This window comes from Eptatretus burgeri, chromosome 13 (genome assembly GCF_056783735.1).
Source record: "Eptatretus burgeri isolate ZD-2024b chromosome 13, Ebu_testis_v1, whole genome shotgun sequence".
Taxonomy (NCBI): domain Eukaryota; kingdom Metazoa; phylum Chordata; class Myxini; order Myxiniformes; family Myxinidae; genus Eptatretus; species Eptatretus burgeri.
In genome coordinates this window covers 46,299,882-46,318,272 of record NC_140973.1, presented here as the reverse complement: position 1 = coordinate 46,318,272, position 18,391 = coordinate 46,299,882, and the positions used below count along the sequence as shown (strand labels likewise).

Sequence of the window (18,391 nt, the reverse complement as noted above, 5' to 3'; positions counted from 1 at the left end):
AACAGTCCTTGGGCCGATGTAGATGTTCCAAACCCATTTCTACCTCTGGTTCCAACCCCAATACTGGTCTTAAATGGCCATCTAAGGACAGCAGACGAGCATGTACTTTTGCCTTACTCCGGCACGTACTCTGATAAACAGATAAGCCCTGGGACCAAGTACGGTACATGAGCCTGGCTTTGAGTACCAAGTGGAAAATAATTGTGTGTAAATAAAGTACTTCAATGTGTACCTGAAGAATATGTTGTTTTAAGAACCCTCATTTTACAATGGAAAGATGATCACAAGAACATCAAGCCAGAGGCCGAGAAGGTTACTCCCGCCCGGAGGGTGGGAATTCCCACTGGTAATAGCAAATAATACAAATGAAACAAAGAGAGAAAGAGGTGAAGGTCCTAATGTCTCTCTGAAATAATCGGCATGGCATCAGCAGAAAAAAAAAACATCAACAAAAAAAACAAGTAAACTCCAGAATGGAGCAATTTTGAGGCACAAAGCATGATTCCAAAATCTGGCATAAGTTCAGCACGTACGATTTTTGATCAGTAAAGGGATCACACATCTGGCTCAACGGCATTTCTGAATGACAGAAGTGAAATTCAAATCCATTTACAGGCAAAGCAGCGAGGCTTTCAGAATGATTTATTATTCTGTTAAATGTATTACCCTTGCTACATCCGGCTCAGTAGCAATCAGCCGACAGAACCGCTCCATGGCCTGGCAACCATCCAGCATCGCTTCGTCCATGTTGATATCAAGGATTTGGGCTCCAGACTCCACTTGGGCCTTTGCAACTGCTAAGGCCTCCTGTGGAACAGTGGGATTTGCTGGACATTGGCAAGTTGAAAGAAAATCGCATTCCTTTGAATAAAAAAAAGAAGAAAACTAGAAAGCTCTCCTCATATCAGGCTGTACAATTCTTAAGCAAACAATCTCATAACACATCTGCATTCATGTCACAAACGTGACAATTTGCCCTTTATCAGGTTTGACTCCTGATAATTTGATCCAAGCCACACAAGTTCATGGAGAAAGAAACTAGTCTTTAACCTTCTAGTGAACAAAGTAGGTTTTCTTAGGCTTTTGTTTGTGTGGTCATGTGACCCCCATGCTTCTAACAAGCATTACAGAACCTGATTATATGGATTCTCCCCATTACTGCCTCGTTTAATTTACATATATATATATATATATATATATATATATATATATATATATATATATATATATATATATATATATATTACAAACACACACAGTGCCTATTATATAGAAAGTCAACAAACACTTTCAAAATTTTCACCTTTTGTTGCTTAGGGCCTGGAATTAAATTGCATTAAACCAGACTTTTTAAACCTTTACTTGCACATCGTAACCCACAACTTCAATGTGAAAAACAAATTCCACAAATTTCAGAAAATTAATTAAAAATACAAAACTCGAATACCTTGGTTGGATAAGTGTTCACCCCCCCCCCCTTATAATAGCAATTGTAAACTCGCTCAGGTGTAACTAATTACCTTCAAAATCACATACCAAGTGAATTGGCCTCCATCTGTGCTAAATTGTAGTGATTCTGATTATTTCAGAATAAAATCACCTGTTCCTGGAAGTTTCCTCTGCTGGGTAGTGAATTTCACAGCAAAGCCTCAACCATGAGAACCAAGGAATTTTCAAAAGACCTCCGGAATATAGTTGTGGAAAGGCACAGATCAGTGAATGGTATAAAATATTTCAAAGGCCTTTAACATCCCTTGGAGCAGAGTCAAGACAATCATTAAGAAGTGGAAGGCATATGGTTTGTCATCAGCAGGGATTGTGGCACTTGTCAGGAAAGAAGGGAAAATGTATGGAGTAAAATCCTTGAAGAAAACCTGCTGCCCTCTGTAAGAAAGCTGAAATTGGGATGGAAGTTCACCTTTCAGCATGACAATGACCCGAAGCACGCAGGCACAGCTGCACTGGCGTGGCTGAGAAACAAAAAGATAAATGTCCTTGAGTGGCCCAGTCAGAGTCCTGACCTAAATCCAATTGAAAGTCTGTGGCATGACTTCAAGATTGCCGTCCATCAACGCTCCCCATGCACCTAAACTGAGCTTGAATAGTTTTGTACAGAAGAATGAGCAAATATTGCCCAATCAAGGTGTGAAAAGTTGGTAGAGATCTATCCCAACAGACTCACAGCTGTAATTGCTGTCAAAGGTGCTTCCACCAAGTAATAACTCAGGGGGGTGGACACTTATCCAACCAAGATATTCTATTTTTGTACTTTTAATTAATCTTCTGAAATTTGTGGACTTTGTTTTTCACTTGGAAGTTGTGGGTAACAATGTGTAAATAAAGGTGGAAAAAGTCTGATTTAATGCAATTTAATTCCAGGATATAAGGCAACAAAAGGTGAAAATTTTGAAATGGAGTGTAGACCATTCTATAGGTACTGTATGCGCGTGCACGCACGCACGCACGCACACACACACACACACACACACACACACACACACACGTTAAACGTCCAAACAATCATGCGAATGGACTAGATGGAGATGGAGATCAAGCTGCAATAACGATAGACATCGATTCCACAGGACATAGCCATGGTATGGAATCTGTTCAAAGAGGAGGAAATCCTGGCTCAAAGGACAGGAAGCAATTAGTGCAATCCAGGCTTCAATCATGGCAATGCCCTGTGGAGATATCAATCCACAATTATCTACTGTAAAAGATAGATCTCCATCTCCATCATTTTTTGTTGAGAAATAAATGTCGCTTTAATTTTACCCTGTTAAAGGTTGAGTCTATTTTTAGTATGTAAAGGCATAGTATATGTTGCTGTTCTCCTGACCTCATACTTTCCATTGGTGATGAGGCGAGCAAACTTCCGAGAGCCCGCCACGTTGCAGCGCTCACCGATGTTCACAAAGTTTGTGTAAGGCCCAATGCGGAAGGGCTCCAGGCCTGCAATCCAAGGAATTAACTCAGCAGGGAATAAAAGAGGCAAACAGCAAAAAAAATAAAATAAAACCCCATAATTAATAACAACCCAAAAGGGTGGAGTTCCATGGCCTTGATTAGCTCATCAGATTAATTGTTTAGCGAACAGCCACCTTTGGCTGCCACAGTGAGAACCAAAAGATCACAAACATAGACAAAGCAGAGTGAGCCCTTTTATATACATTTAATATAAGAACACTTGAACAGGCCTCAACATAGAATCAAATATTATATGGAGGTTGTCCATAAATTCCTTGTGCAACTTTTATCAGCAGATGGTATAAAACAAACTCAAAGCGCATATAACCTTTGATGTACACATGACAGAAACAAACTATAAATGGTGCATGAAAACATAATTCAAAGCTTTTACTCAATACAGTTCAAATTTAGGCTGAAACATAACCGCCATCTTTTGAAAGTACATCGTTCAATCCGATTTTGTTGAAAACATTCTCTAGTTGCTGCTGAGTTTTTTTTTTTTCATGAATTGTATTCGTCATTCGAGCTTTAAGTTCCTCCAAAGAATGTGGTATTGATGAATAAACAGTAGTTTTTATATAGCCCCATGAAAAGAAGTCCAATTAGGACATATCAGGGGAATGAGGTGGCCAAGCAAGTGGCCCACGTCTACAAAGTACTGACCCACTTCTCTGGGAAGACAAGATCCAAAACCTCTCGCACACCACAAGCAAAGGCACCGCCTTGCTGGAAGAAGGTGTAATAAGAGTTCAAACTTGTCCAAGGACTTTATTGACACACTGTGTATGTATATATATATATATATATATATATATATATATATATATATATATATATATATATATATATATATATATATATATATATATATATATATATATATATACATACACATACACACACACACACACACACACACACACACACACACACACACACACACACACACACACACACACACACACACACACACACACACACACACACACGCAGGTTTAACTGGCATTGCGTGGGAAGAGAAAAATGAATAAGTGACCATCCATCCATTGGGACCATACTCTGTGCAGAGCGTTGGTGCTGCTTAAGCAGTCTCCTTGGCTATTGGGCACAATCCTGGGCGGGTCACCACTCCGACACAGGATATAGCAAGCTGGCACTCATTTTGTTGACCTCGGAAGGATGACAGGCAGAGTCAACCCCACCTGGAAGCCTGGTGTTGGTTCAGTGGTTAGGGTGGCGGCTTGGGATCCTAAGATCCTGAGTTCAAGCCCCGTTGGCCGCTGAATTAATACACCAGGGGGTTGACTCATCCTGTCATCCTTCTGAGGTCGGCGAAATGAGTACCAGTTCCAGTGTGTGTACTGGTAGAGGGGCACTGCACCAGCGACTCAGTTGCGCTTCAAGAAATGATAGCTACCCTGGCAGCTAAGCTGCCATATGACCACCACCAACCCCACCTGGTATTAATTCAACAGCAAAGGGGGATTGAACTTTGGATCCAAGGATCCCAAGCCTGCCACCCTAACCATTAAGCCAACACCAAGCATAATAAGTGACACTTGGTAGCCAATCACAAAGATTCATTAATTGATTGGCTGAATGGAGCTCTGTTTCAATTTCTGAACACGTCAATGCCTGAATACGTCTGAATACAAACGGCTTTGCATTTTGAATTTCGATCTTCCTCTCCGTGTGTTGTTGTATATTATTCGCAATTCAGCATCTAAAAAGGCTGCGATGAATATTCCATTATCAATGTCCCCCTCCTCGCTCCTTACACCGCCTAATTTTATTTTTCCCCAAAGCGGATGCGGACGTGCTTTGCGGAGATGGGACTGGCGGGTGCTTTTTCGTTTTATATAAATCCAGACCGACATCACCTGAACTCACTGTTTTAAACCATTCACCATCAGATGGCCGAGAGGTACGCACTTGCCTCGAAGCTGTCTAGCTTAGGTTTGAATGGCGACGCAGCTATAAACTGTCATCCTGGTGTTTCACATGCAGGGTGATTCATCAATGTGTGCCATCCCTCGGATGTGCGTGAAACTGTGCGTCCCACCTGTCGCCATTAGTTAGTGGCCGTTAACGATCCCACGGTGTTCTTAGCGAAGAGTATGCGAGCTATCAGCGGCACCCTAAACAAATTACAAATCCTGCTCTATCCTACAGGGGGCAATGCATCATCGGCACAACCACCCTCAGTCAACGATGCCACTCCGTAGCATGTGCTGCATTCAAAAGAAGGAGATAACGCATTAAAACAACAGGTATCATTAGGCATTTTTCAGCACTAAAAATACCACATTACCATGAAAGAACAGTTAGCATTGGGTAAACAGGGAAATAGGAAAGTGCAATAGGGAAAAGGGGTAAAACAATTGACATCATTGTTAGTCTTGTATTTGGATTTTTGTAACCACACATAAAGCAGCTTGTGTACGTATTATTGTGTGTCTTTGCATTGGCAGAAGAGCAGGACCTGAGAGCTGCAGGTCATCTTGGTAGGGGGGTGGGCCTGGCACTCGTGGTGGACACGTCTTCACGGCATTTGCTATTGCCCTGACCATACATATGATATTCCATTAATACAGGTAACATGTTAATAATGATAAAGAACAGCATGCTCCACGATTCAGCATCTACACACATGGAATGAAAAAAAAGGCTCAAGTTCCCATATTATTAGAATACGTTATCAATAAACAACCATGTCACAAATTAAGTGAAAGTCGTGAAATATCAAGTGATGATATATGTTAATTATTGGGATTTTTATGGGGTTGATCGGAATTTTAAGTTTTACTGATGATACTCCAGACAAGGGCAGGACTGAAAGTCAAAAGCAATACGATAATTCCATCATCCCTCTTGTTTGTGCCTTGTAATAACAACAATAGAGATTAGCTCGCCTGTTCGAAGAACAGAGAGCTATAGCGATACCCCCGACGTGAGCGTCAGCATGAAAATGTTAAAGTTTTTGGTGCAAGTTATTTCCTTTCTAATGTTTTTATCGACCACACTATTTTTTACTGATTACAATATACAAATACATATATTGCTTTAAAATTATTTGGATCAGACTTCACTGCAATGCTTTATAAAAAATATTATTAGACTAGTCCTTTAAAAACGATAAATGTATAAACAGGCGAGCATTGGGTGGCTTTGACACCAACTCTGGTTTTAGTAGCACCACTCTATTTAAAGCAAACTTAATTTTTTTCTTCAAGGTTTTAGCAATCATACACAGGTGTGTTCACCCCCTCCCCCAATGCCATGACATTTAAGCGCATCACAATATAATCCATTCAGCGATGCTTTACTTAATTAGCGGCTGGCCATGTGCCCAAGTAAGCAAATTTAAACTCAAATACTTATTTTATGAGAATAAAGGGACAGCTCCTCACAGCAAATTTGCATGAGCTAATAGACAAAGAAAACAATAATATACAAGTTCCCTTTCATGGAACTTCTACACAGGAGGAGACCATTAGGCCCATCAAAGTCTGTACTATATTTGCCAACCAACGGTTGTTTGTCCGTACTCTATCTTTTTTAAATGCCAAGCGTCAAGCAAGAAGCAGCTCATACCATCAAAAAACAAACAATCTTTGGTATGATTCAGCTGGAGTTCAATCTGCTATCCTCCCAGACTCAGGGCAGACACTGTAGCCATTACACCGCTGAGTCTGGTTTATAGAAGGCTATAAATAAAACTTCTTTTAACCACCACATGCCAAGTTTAAAACTTAGATTCTTCCTGGAATCAGATTCCACTTTTCTATTGATCGTGAAGTTCAAGACAATTAAAGACTACATAGTGATAACAAAGAAAGTACATGCTACAGAATGCTGTGCAGGTATGGATGCAACTATAGGACCGTAAAACAGAGAGAAGGTACATGTTACAACAAGGATGTGCAGGGATGAAAACATGAAGCATTGGTTGCAAAGCACCATTTTTGGTGCAGATAAGAGGACGAGGGATCATTAATGCGGACATGAAATCACCGGATATGTTCTGGAGTCGTTCCACAGCATCCTCCAACAATGTTCACCAGGCCATCCTGGGCAAAAGCCTGGGAGGAGGTGAATGGTGAGGGATTCATGGAGAGAAAGGATGAGGATCTACTATATTTTTTTTTGCACCGTTTGTGACAACATGCATTATGCCTTCAATTTATTGTTCTGAAAACATTTACTTGAGCTTTAAAGGTGTTAGTATGAGGTCATAAGGAAAAGGTATTGTAAATGATTATTGTTTCAGAGACAGGTAGCAGTGAGACAAATAGACAATGTATGTGAGGCAGTGGTAGGGCAAGCAAGTGCATCCACAAAATGTTATGGCCAGCTTGGTCTAAAAGGGTTTTCCTTTGGCTTAATGGAAGTGGTAGTGGAATGTGTCATGTCAGGAAAGGGTGTCATGCAGGCTAGCGTGGTAAAGGGTCATCTATTTATGACCTCCCTCTCCCTCTCCACCCCCTCTCCTCCTTTGCTTCCCCAGCTCTCCACCTCCCTCTCTTACTTCGCACTCCCCCTCCCCAAAAATAAAGAATACATGGCACCAAAAGCGAGTTAATTAAATGTGAGAACATAATTGAGATTTAGTGCGATGTTTGAGTGATGTTGTGAGCGATGTGCATAACGAAAAGGTGAGCAAGAGACAGCTTACTTTGAGGTGAGCAGCGGTAATCTCCGGCGTTTCATCGTAATCACCAAACGTGTTAGGGAGACCTGTGATTGAGTAGTGAGGCTTATAAAACAAAAAACAAAAGATAAACTAAAATGTTACACATTGGACTTGTATGTATCAGTTAGCAAGCCAATGAAAGTGTCCAGAATGAAATAGGAGGAAGAAGAACACAGTCTGGAGGAAGCAGTCATATGCAGACATACAAATATGTATAAAAAAAAGAAGAGGAAAACAGACAACAATGAATGCATCAACTAAAAAAGGGGGAATCGACAACAGTAATGAATTCTGTTTTGAGACAGCAATGTAATTTGTTTCAGCCCTCGCTGTAGTTAATGGTTTACCCTTACCTGCATTTGGGTAGCAGATGACGTATGCATTGGTTGCCATCCCAATGGCCTCTACGAATGGTCTCATCTCGACTGCCCCAAGTGCACAGTTCAAGCCCACACTATATAGTTAGACAATTGAAATGAGTGTAATCATTACAGTAATGAAAAGCATCATTTATTGCTGATCTAAAAACTCTCAATAGCATATGAATCGTACAGTTTGTGATTTTGTTACCTTCCTTCCCACCTGCCCCACCCATACATCTGACTCCAACTATTTTTTGGCCCACGTGCAAAGCGGGGTTAAGCAACTGCTTCACTCGATCTCTTTGTCTCCTGCAACAGACGTCAATCTATGATCGAGGAAGTACTTAACTTCAATTGAATGCAATATTTTGAACACTGTGGAACAAAAATCAGAACATGAATCAGAACATGAAACTGCAGCTGAGCAGTACTTTGGCTCTGAATTTGGGGAATTGTATGGACTCTTGTCCCGAGCAAGCATGCACACAAAGGAGTAAGGCAATTGTTTCGGTGTGTCTGCCTGGCAGTTAAAAAAAAATTGAAAATCATTCCAAGATGTAAACTTACTGTTTTTATAGATGTCATAAAGGACACAAACTACAGGCACAAAAAACAAATTTAAGCTATACCAATAAATGTCAATGCGTCTCCTCCACAACTCCAAAACCATAAAACCGAACAACCTGAAACTTTGCATGCATAACTAAGAAAACTCCAAGGAAGTGCAAGAGTGAAAATTAGGTGTTTGGGTTAATTAAAACACTCCTTTTGAAGATAATTAACGGCCTTATTTAAGTATATCCTTTACCAGACGATCCTGGGCCACCTGACGCTCTATGGGGTCTTAAGGCATATCCTAGGTTACTCACTGGGGTCTGAAGCCACCATGTTTTGGCCTGCTCAACCATGGCTTGACTTGAAACAGGCCGCAACGATTTCTTAATGATAAAGTTTTTTTCACTTTCCTCATAAATATCATTGAATGCCTGATCATCAATGCTACGAATCGCTGGGTACATTGTAATGCTTATAAACGATCGGAGATGCCAGCGTTTGTGGCTTTATTTCATCTCCACACATGCCATAGCCTCGAGAATCTCATAAACAAAGCCGAATTACAAAATTTAAGCTCCAGAATTGAACTCAACAGCCGTTCAGACTGCTAAAAAGAAGTGTTAATTTGTCCAATTCAGAAATATTTGACATTTTGGCATCTCCATAACGTATGTGTTTAATATGATGGATAGGCGATGCTCATCGCTTGTCAAGCCAGCCAATCCTTATCAAAGGTTTTGTTGGAGTGCTTGCTTGAGTGCTTAAGCCACTTGGTGAGCGCTCTCCAAGCTGCTTGGTTGTTTGTTTCAGTAAAGTTGCCTGTACTTTTAATCTAACATCAATTAGATGTAAGTTTCCGCCTTTGTTGGGTCCCGCGGTTCCGTGTCTCAGGAGGTGTCTCATCTGCTGAAAATGTACAATTTTATTTTTACAGGACATTGCTTTGTTTAGCGTTTTTGTGCAATCTCCTTTTATAATTCACCCCTCACTTCGACATCGATACATACAAAAAAACAATAAGGTCCGTCCGACCAGGTGTTCGCCATGTTTGTTATAGCTGTGAAGGCATTGAGTATGGACCAACATTTTGTGTCCGTGGCTTGATACATTTTTAAATGAATTTTGCTAATTTCCCACTTGAATTCCTCTTTCAAAGAATTCTATTTAAATCTTTGTGTTTGTCATTTTTATGTACTTTATGTGGATGTACATTTGTATGTGTGTATGTATATAAAGTGTGTTACCACAATGGCACTTGGTACCGGTGTGTGAGTGTGTGTTGTTGGCTGTTTGTTATCGCCATATGTGGGTTTCAGAAGGTGGAATGGAGTCCTCGAAGGTGGCCTCAAAGAATCCACCTTCATTTCGGTAAAGGGTCACGATCCACCGACCAAGCTATGAAGTTTTCTGTTCTCAAAGTTTTGTGCTGATGGCTCTCTTCAGGATTGTCACTGAGATCTGTACAGCTTCCAACTGTAGTTCGTTTGTAATATTATTCCCAGGGATGTTTTTTTTAATATCTCTGTGAAGTTCGTCATGATCATTCCTGAAGCTCCAACCATCACTGGAACAACTTTGGCATTCTTCAGCTTCCAGGATCTTTTCACTTCATTTTTGAAGTCTTGGTATTTGGTCATTTTCTTGATTTCTGCATCGTTTAGTCCAAAATCACTGGTAGTAACACCTCACTCAGCAATGCCTTCTTCTCTTTTTCATACCTAAGTATGATATCTGGTCGCAATGCTTTGTTTTCGATGTTCATACTCGATGGGATCATTAGTTCATAAGTGAGCGGTAGGTACTTCCATGTTTTCATTGAATGCTTTTGGTTCATGTTCCCACAAATTTTCTGGAACTAGAATATCAAAGTTTTTGCAGATGTGCCAGCGGATTACTTCACAAACTCTGTTGTGTCGTTGTGTGTACAGCTGTTCTGACAAGTTTTTCTTTTTGTGTTTGGTAATTAAGCATAACTTTAAATCGCAATTGGCTGCTGAATTAATACCAAGTGGAGTTGACTCAGCCTGTTATCCTTCCGAGGTCGGACAAAATGAGCACCAGCTGTTTGACCCATTCAAGTATCCTGGGATGATCGAGCCATTTGAATATCCTGCGTCAGAGGGGTGACCCATCCAGAATCGTGCCCAAGAGCCCAGGAGACTGCTTCGGCAGCACCGATGCTCTGTACAGAGTATGGTCCCAGTGGATGGATAGATTAAGCATAACATATCATCCTCTTTGCTAACCCCACCTCCACCTCTCACCTTTCTCTCTTTTTTTTACCTCCTCCCCCCTCCCTTCTCTCTTTTTTACCTCCTCCCCCCCCCTTCTCTCTTTTTTACCTCCTCCCCCGCTTTCACTCTCTCTCATTCACCACCTCTTCACTCCCTCCCTCCCGCAGTGTATAGCAATGTTTGGTGAGGCCTGGCTCTCCCCACCTCCCTCCCCCCTTACTCGCTCTTCTCCCCTTCTTCACGCTCCCATTCCTCCTCTCTGCCTCTTCTCACCCTCAATAGCACCGTCAGTGAAGTGGCAGGTTGTATTTGCTAATGTTAAACTAGAACGGGCACTCATAGAGCGCATACCTTCGCCGCCACTACTTTTTTTTGTTCGTGGTATGAGTGTGGGGAACTGGTTTCATATGAATGGTCTTATGACACAAACCACATATCTATAATGTCATAACCCCCCCCCCAACTTTCGGGGGCTACAGACAAAACAACAATCAACTCACGTCGTTTTGGCGAGTCTTCACTCGCAAGCTCGGTGAATACAACATTTCAACAAGAGAAGGTAATCTCGTTTGATGCTGGTTTCATGCAAATCGAATAAGAATTGACTGAGTTATGCCGAAAACTGCATATTTTTCAAGGGCGTGACCCCCCCCGACATTTTACCCCAACCGGTGACATGTGTTATGACGTCATTGTGTCACAAGATTGGGCATTAAATTCTGAACATTTTGGTGCTGGGTTCATGTAAAGCGGACAAGAATTGACCGCGTTATGACAAAAACCGCATATTTTTCAAGGTCGTGACCCCCTGACCTTTGACCCCTAACCGGTAACAAGAGTATGGGCGTCATTGTGTCATATTGCATATCACAAGATGAGGCATTGAATTCTGAACATTTTGGCGTTAGTTGCATGCAAATTGAATAAAAATTGACCGTGTTATCGTAAAAAGGCGATTTTGACCTTTTCGTGACCTTGACCTTGACCTTTGACCCGAACGATCCCAAAATCTAATCGAATGCTTCCTGGCTAATAACCAATTATCCCACCAAATTTCATGCAATTCGGTTTTAAACTTTTTGAGTTATACGAATCACAAGATTCCAAATAAATAAATAAATAAATAAATACACGCCGACCAAAACATAACCTTTCGCAGAATGCGAAGGTAATAAGGCGGTGTAAAAGACAGTGCACAAAGGGCAGTAAACTGAAATTGTTTTTTCTGAAGCCTTTGAACACTTGGTTGGCACTTTCAAAAACCTCCAGTTTAGTCATACTTGACAAAATATTACGACTTTTTTTTGCCATCTCGACCAATCAAAGTTGCCAGTCACGCTCTCAGTGTTGGGGAATATCAAGATTCAGAACAAATGGCGACTCGTAGGAAATATAGACCGTGCTCGGAAACACAAAGCAAGAGTTTAAAAGACCCTTGTCATGTCATTTTTCTCAAAACTGTGTGAGGTAAGGTGTTTTCTGAACTTACTTGTTTAGTAATTTTATACCCCTCTTTACTCAAAGCTGCTCTGTTACATCTCCCGTAAAATACTGCTCGATCCAGCTCTCTTGTCATTCATCATTACTTTGGCTTCCACTCCAGCAATTAAATCTTGGACTCAATCCTATCAACTATAAAACAAACGGATGTCCCAGTTCTCTAATGCTATCTATATGAGATTACGCATGCTCTTGTGCATTCTAAACACCCCCGTTCTACTGAGAAAACTTCCTACTAGAGCCGCCTTTGATCCTTGCTGTTTCTTATGCTCACAAGCAGCATGTTGCAATTGATGTCTGTCTGTCTTCCTTCAGGGAAATGGAATACCATAGGGTATTCTCCTACTAAGTTATACCTTGGTGGATTATTCCCCAAGTAAACCTTTTACAACCATTTACCATTATACATGTTGCCACCAATGTGATTTCCTTTCTTCCTCTATCCTTATTCTTCATCATGCCCCTTCCTACTGGCATATTTGAATGCTTCTTTTTTCGCCCTCTGTGATGCTGCTTAGAATTATTCAGGTCATGAATGGTGCAAAGAGCCGCAAGTGCACGCCACTCGCCACTATCGGTGCGTATCATCCTCGTTTACTTGGTTTCTCAGTTTCATTTTCAAATTACTATTTTACAAATTAAAAACTTAGTAGAAACTGGAGCGTTCATAGAACACATTACCCCACCGTGTCTTGAGAAACAAGTGCATGGGGGGGGGGAGTCTATGAGCAGCAAAAAAAGTGCTAAAAAGGCAATTTGCGTTCTACAATGTTGAAGTATTGTTACGGATTTGAAAGCCTTTTGCACACAGACAGTCAGCAACCCCCGCAGTTCAGTTATTTCGATAAGTATGTGTTTATAGTTAGGGTCCCGTCCCTTATGTCTAATGGGAATTTAATGTGTGCACTGCGGGTTTATTTTTTAGTCAGGGTTTTTTTTTTACAACAACAACAACAACAACAACAACAACAACAACGGCACCGTCGCCTCGCTCCACCGATGCCATAACGCACGTTTCTGGCTGCGGACGTGGGTGGGCCCCTTGCTCCAGAGCCGACTCTGCTCACGAGGGCAAGGGCGCACCCTTCGTCCAATCAGGAGGCTCATCTCCTCAGAGCCGACCGCCCACGGGGGCAAGGGCATGCCCTTCGTCCAATCAGGAGGCTCATCGCCTCAGATCGGGACTCCACCCAAAAGGGTGGGAGTTTCCCCGCCTACCGTGGGCCTGTCCAATGAGGGACGGCCAGCGAATCGCACGACGCAACCGTCCAATCAGGAGGCGACTGGCCAGGGAAGAAATCCCTCCCACCTCACGAGAGAAACGAAGAACGGTCAGGGCGATGATTCTGTCTGGGTCTGCCTCGCCTGGTGTCGTCTGATCCGTTGAAGCTTTTTCGGCCTTGATCGCCTGTCGCCTCGTCCGCATTCTTGCTGGCTGGCGTCCGTCGCTCTATCCCTCGTCCCTGGTGCTGCGTTGAGGCGGTGGGTTCGAGTTCCACCGAGCCGAGTCGACCAAACCGCACGAGGCGGACAGGTGCAAGTGCAGACTCTTGCCCTCAGCTCGCCTTCCCTCCCGAGCTGAAGGGCCAAATAAAGGCCGCGGCCACCATATCTTTTGGGTGTGTGCATGTGTGTCTGTGGGCCCAGTCTATAAGTAGCAATTGTTTAAGTGCCTTATACATTACTTGCATTCCTTCTTGATAGTCGGTTTAACTCTGCTCTTTTTGTGCTCTCCTGCCCCATTATAAATAAACCCCGATTGTTCAATGTACCAGCTCATTGTCTGTCACTTTCTTTCATTGGTTTAGCACGGTGCGTATTGGGAATTCGGGAGGTCGTCGTGCCGTAATTGTTCATTTGGACCAACGGACCTTGGTAATCCCTGCTCGGTTTACACTCGGTTCGGGCTCGGTAAACGGCCCGTTCCGCCCAAGGTCCGTCAAGAGTGTGACCTCCCCGGTAATTTCACGACATGGGTACTTAGGTATATTGAAATTTGGCTATTAAGATGGCGGTGAACAGCTGTCTTGAAGACCTGAAGGGAATTGAAATAAAATAAAGATTTTAAAGGTTGTAGAAAAACAATTCCGGAAATTTACCGCCGTTGATGCAGCATCTTTTACACCACCATGTCTCACACATTACATTAGTTATTCGTGCCTGTTGATTGTGTCTTTATAACATCCTTAAAAACAGTAAGTTTCCTATTTGGAATGATTTTCAATTTTGTTTGACTACCAGACAGAGGAAAAATAATTATCTCATTCCTCCTCTCCGTGCATGTCCGATCGGGCCAAATTCAGAGCCAAAGTATGGTAAACTGCAGGTTCATGTTCAAACTATAACACTAAATTGAAATCAAGTTTTTCCTTGATCATAAACTGACGGCTGTAGACAGAAGGACAGAAATTAACCAATTGCTTCACCCCGCTTTTCACTTCACGTGTGCGAGGTAATGATCTTCTATGAGTCTTGACTTGAGTAAAGGAAAACCATCCAACAGTAAAAGTATTCACCAGAGTGGTTTCGCATGGGAAATGCTGATGACAAATGCCTCCGAAGTCTGTCCTGACAGTGTGCGCCCACTTTTGTCAACAATTGTCCCGGATACCTGTTGGACAAGTATGCACATCAATTCATTTTGATGTTTCTTATGATATAAATTTATGAAGGATAAAGTAATATGATTATGGAATGAAGAAAATATGCAAAGAACCCTTTTCCATGGTACTGAACATCAAAAAAAAATTTAAACATATAATTTTTTGAAAATAGAAATTGATTTATCAACATTCAGGGTGTTGTGGTGTTCAAAGTCTTACAAATATCGGTCTTGGCTTGCACTGATGCTGGAAAAGAACTTGCAGAGCAAACAATGCAGCCTAAAAATACACAAACACCACATCATCTCAAGGTAGTCATGGGGCTTGTCCTCTGCATTGGTTTACCCATCTGTCCTCTCCAGCTTTAATGAATGCCTTAAAATGCGTTAATCGTCCCACCTTGGCATTGGCTGTATCAAACACAGTCTCCACCAGCAGGATATCAACTCCTCCATCCAGCAAGCCTTGTGCCTGCTCCGAATAGGCAGCAACAAGGTCATCAAATGCTGTCAAACAAAGCAAGATCGTGTAACTGGTCAATAAATAATCAATTGTACAAGAGATATGAGAGACAAATCGTCGTTCTCATTTATCATCATATAAGAGGGATAATTAAACATCTAAAAAGGTATGGAATAGCTGGAAGAAAAAAAAACATGCTTCGTTAAAATGGCTTGGCTTGTTTGGAGTTCCTGTCTGAGCACTTCGCTCATGATGCTGATCCATAGTTCAAATCACATATCTACTAATTATCCTTGGATTCATGTAAGAGTACACTGATATCTCTTAATATCGTTGTCCTACATATAATATTTTTACAAACTCCTTCATGATCCAAGACACCCAGAGAGAGAATGGTGGGGAGGATGGAGGAACATAAAGACAAGCAATTTAAGTGACTAGTATACCCACTCCCGACAAGAGTGGCAGGGTCATGCTATTATCCTCTCTGAATTATATAGATTATAGTAGATCTAGGCTCGGGTCCATTAGTCTGTCGGAGGCGTGATAAACATATAATTCTGTTATGTTTGTGGGGTAGATGGAAGAATTTCAGAGTTGCTTGGCCCGTGGACATGTAGGAGACACCTCAATGTAATAAAGTAGGGAAACTGTGAGCTTAAGCGTTACTCGTCACCACACGTGGGGTGGTGCGGTGTTTATTAGATCGGGATTAAGGCTAATTTACCACAGAATGCAATTCCTACGTTTCTGCATTCCTACCTATTCCTACGTTTCTGCATTTACAAGCCGGCCATGAAGGAGTCGCATTTTTATATCCACAACCACCATTACAGCCAAGCTGCATGACCATGCAGGCAAGAAACCCCACCTCCTCCAAGGGTGACAGTGGGCGAAGTCACACCCCGAGGCTGATGATTGATGGGCGTGATGTGAGTAGGAGGAAGAGGAGCGTGTCAGAGGACACGTGAGTGAGAGGGCACGTGGGTGAGAGGGCACGTGGGTGAGAGCAGAGTGTGGCAGTGAGAGGAACATGGCTGGGATTGAGGATCTCGCTTCGTTCTCCCCTTAGCATGACGAAATAGCTGCGTGATTCTCATATTCGTACTGATGCAAATTGGCTGCATGCTGAGCAAGACGCTGGCCATTGAGTCTTGGCTGGACCTTGAAGCCTCGTGTATATCACCGAAGGGAGCGGCACCATTCTGCAGAGAGCAGGATCGGAAAGCGTGGTCGATGAAGAAGCTACCGCGGTTTAACCGCGGTTTGGGAGCCCTGACATGGAATATTGCCTCACAAATTATCTGATGTACGTTTCCCACTGTGAGAGAGCGGCTTGGCGCCATTTTTTGAGGCACGGTTACCCATACAGCGACGACGCTGTCCAAGCACACATCCTCAGCAAAAAGATCGCCTAGACTTAGCTCAGTGAAGGAACAAAAAGGGATTTCTTTTTTTGATGTGACCCATTGTCTGTGTGTGTGTGTCTCTGAGTGCGGGACACCTGAAATAGGAATTTAGACTGTAGATTACCTCACGTTTTTCTTTCATTATTATCATTTGAATTTTTTGTCATTGTACAAACTAGTACGTGCCCGTAAAAAAAAATAATAATAATAATTATAATAATAATAAAAAATAAATAAATAAACCACACAGGCCATTTCTTCGCTCTCACGTGCCCGTACGTGCGTGACCTGGAAGTTCGATATTATTCGCAATTTATTTATAATACCCAATTATTCAATCAGCGCCAACGTATTTTACCTTTTCGCAATGTCGTGGCAAGGAAAAACAAAAAGAGAAGAGAGAGGAAAAATTTACTTCCTGGTTCGGAGCATACCAGCACTCTGATGTTCCCGAAATTTATACACCGTCTAATATGAAAACGATCATAACTTGGGCCATTGTGTTTATCTATAAATGCGCATTAAAAAAATCGAGAAATTATTAGAATACACGAAGTCATCACTCTCCGGAAGCCCGTACGTTGTAACCCGTAATGGGTAACGTGGCTGTGCTTCCCTTCCCCATCGTCCACGCCCACGCAACAACGTGTCTTGCCATTGGTTTGGTAAATAAATGGCCATAACTTGGGAAGCACTTGTCCGATTAATATCAAACCTTGAAAAGGCACATCCTCAGGTCCCCAGCAATATACCTGGCAAGTTTCAATTAGATCGGACCAGTGGTTGTCGAGAAACAGCGGTCACACACACACACACACACACACACACACACACACACACACACACACACACACACACACACACACACACACACACACACACACACACACACACACAGAGATTGCTGGAATTATAGATAGATTTGATTACTGTAATTAAATTATCCATTTAATTTAATTTCATTCGAGTAGCCTGTTTGTGTGGGCTTCGAGTCGAGCCCACGTAACTCTGCCCCTTTGCCACCCCTCCATCCCCGCATGCGCCATTAATCTCCAAAAAGGGTTAACTGTTTGGACATCCGTCCAGGTCGAGCCTAACCCTCCGAACTACGACAATACCTCAAGAACGTCGTGTTTCCTCCCTTTCAGTTTGGTGTTAAAAAGCAGTAGTGATTGTTTAAAAAGGTAATCGTACATGTTTGTGGTTTATATTTTCTTTACTTCCGGTAGGGGCGGCCCACGAAAAACATTTTTATACACGCCAACACGGCGTTTGTCCAAGGAGGAAAAACCACTTGGGGAGAGGGGATATTATTAGTGTTAATATTGTTTTGTAAAAACATTAATATTATGCTGTTATCATGAATGTTATTACTTTTGTTATTAGAAGCGGCCTTAGAAAAAAATGTCATGATTAGCTGTCTTAACACGGATTTCGCACAAGGCGGAAAACCCTCCATGGGGAGGGGAGCAAATGAAATCGCTCCAACCTCCATTTTGTGACCTTTAGTCCTCCTGTGAAGTTTGGTTGAGATTGGATAAGTAACCACCGAATGTATTTCAGTCAAAAAGACAGACAGACAGAGACACCAAATTGTGTA

The 18,391-nt window shown here is 42.1% G+C and overlaps 1 protein-coding gene across 2 annotated transcripts in view; it reads right to left on the bottom strand.

Moving 5' to 3' along the window:
• Positions 1 to 18,391, bottom strand: part of MTR (5-methyltetrahydrofolate-homocysteine methyltransferase) — a 50,872-nt gene that overhangs the window by 29,558 nt on the left and 2,923 nt on the right. For both annotated transcript variants that reach the window (XM_085852294.1, XM_085852295.1), the window contains exons 5-13: positions 15,320 to 15,426; positions 15,140 to 15,199; positions 14,834 to 14,928; positions 8,020 to 8,120; positions 7,649 to 7,710; positions 6,988 to 7,055; positions 5,456 to 5,535; positions 2,843 to 2,955; positions 667 to 807 (exon numbers count right to left, since the gene is read on the bottom strand). In XM_085852294.1, the coding sequence (XP_085708420.1) occupies positions 667 to 807; positions 2,843 to 2,955; positions 5,456 to 5,535; positions 6,988 to 7,055; positions 7,649 to 7,710; positions 8,020 to 8,120; positions 14,834 to 14,928; positions 15,140 to 15,199; positions 15,320 to 15,426 (827 nt within the window). The remainder of the gene's footprint in view (positions 1 to 666; positions 808 to 2,842; positions 2,956 to 5,455; positions 5,536 to 6,987; positions 7,056 to 7,648; positions 7,711 to 8,019; positions 8,121 to 14,833; positions 14,929 to 15,139; positions 15,200 to 15,319; positions 15,427 to 18,391) is intronic.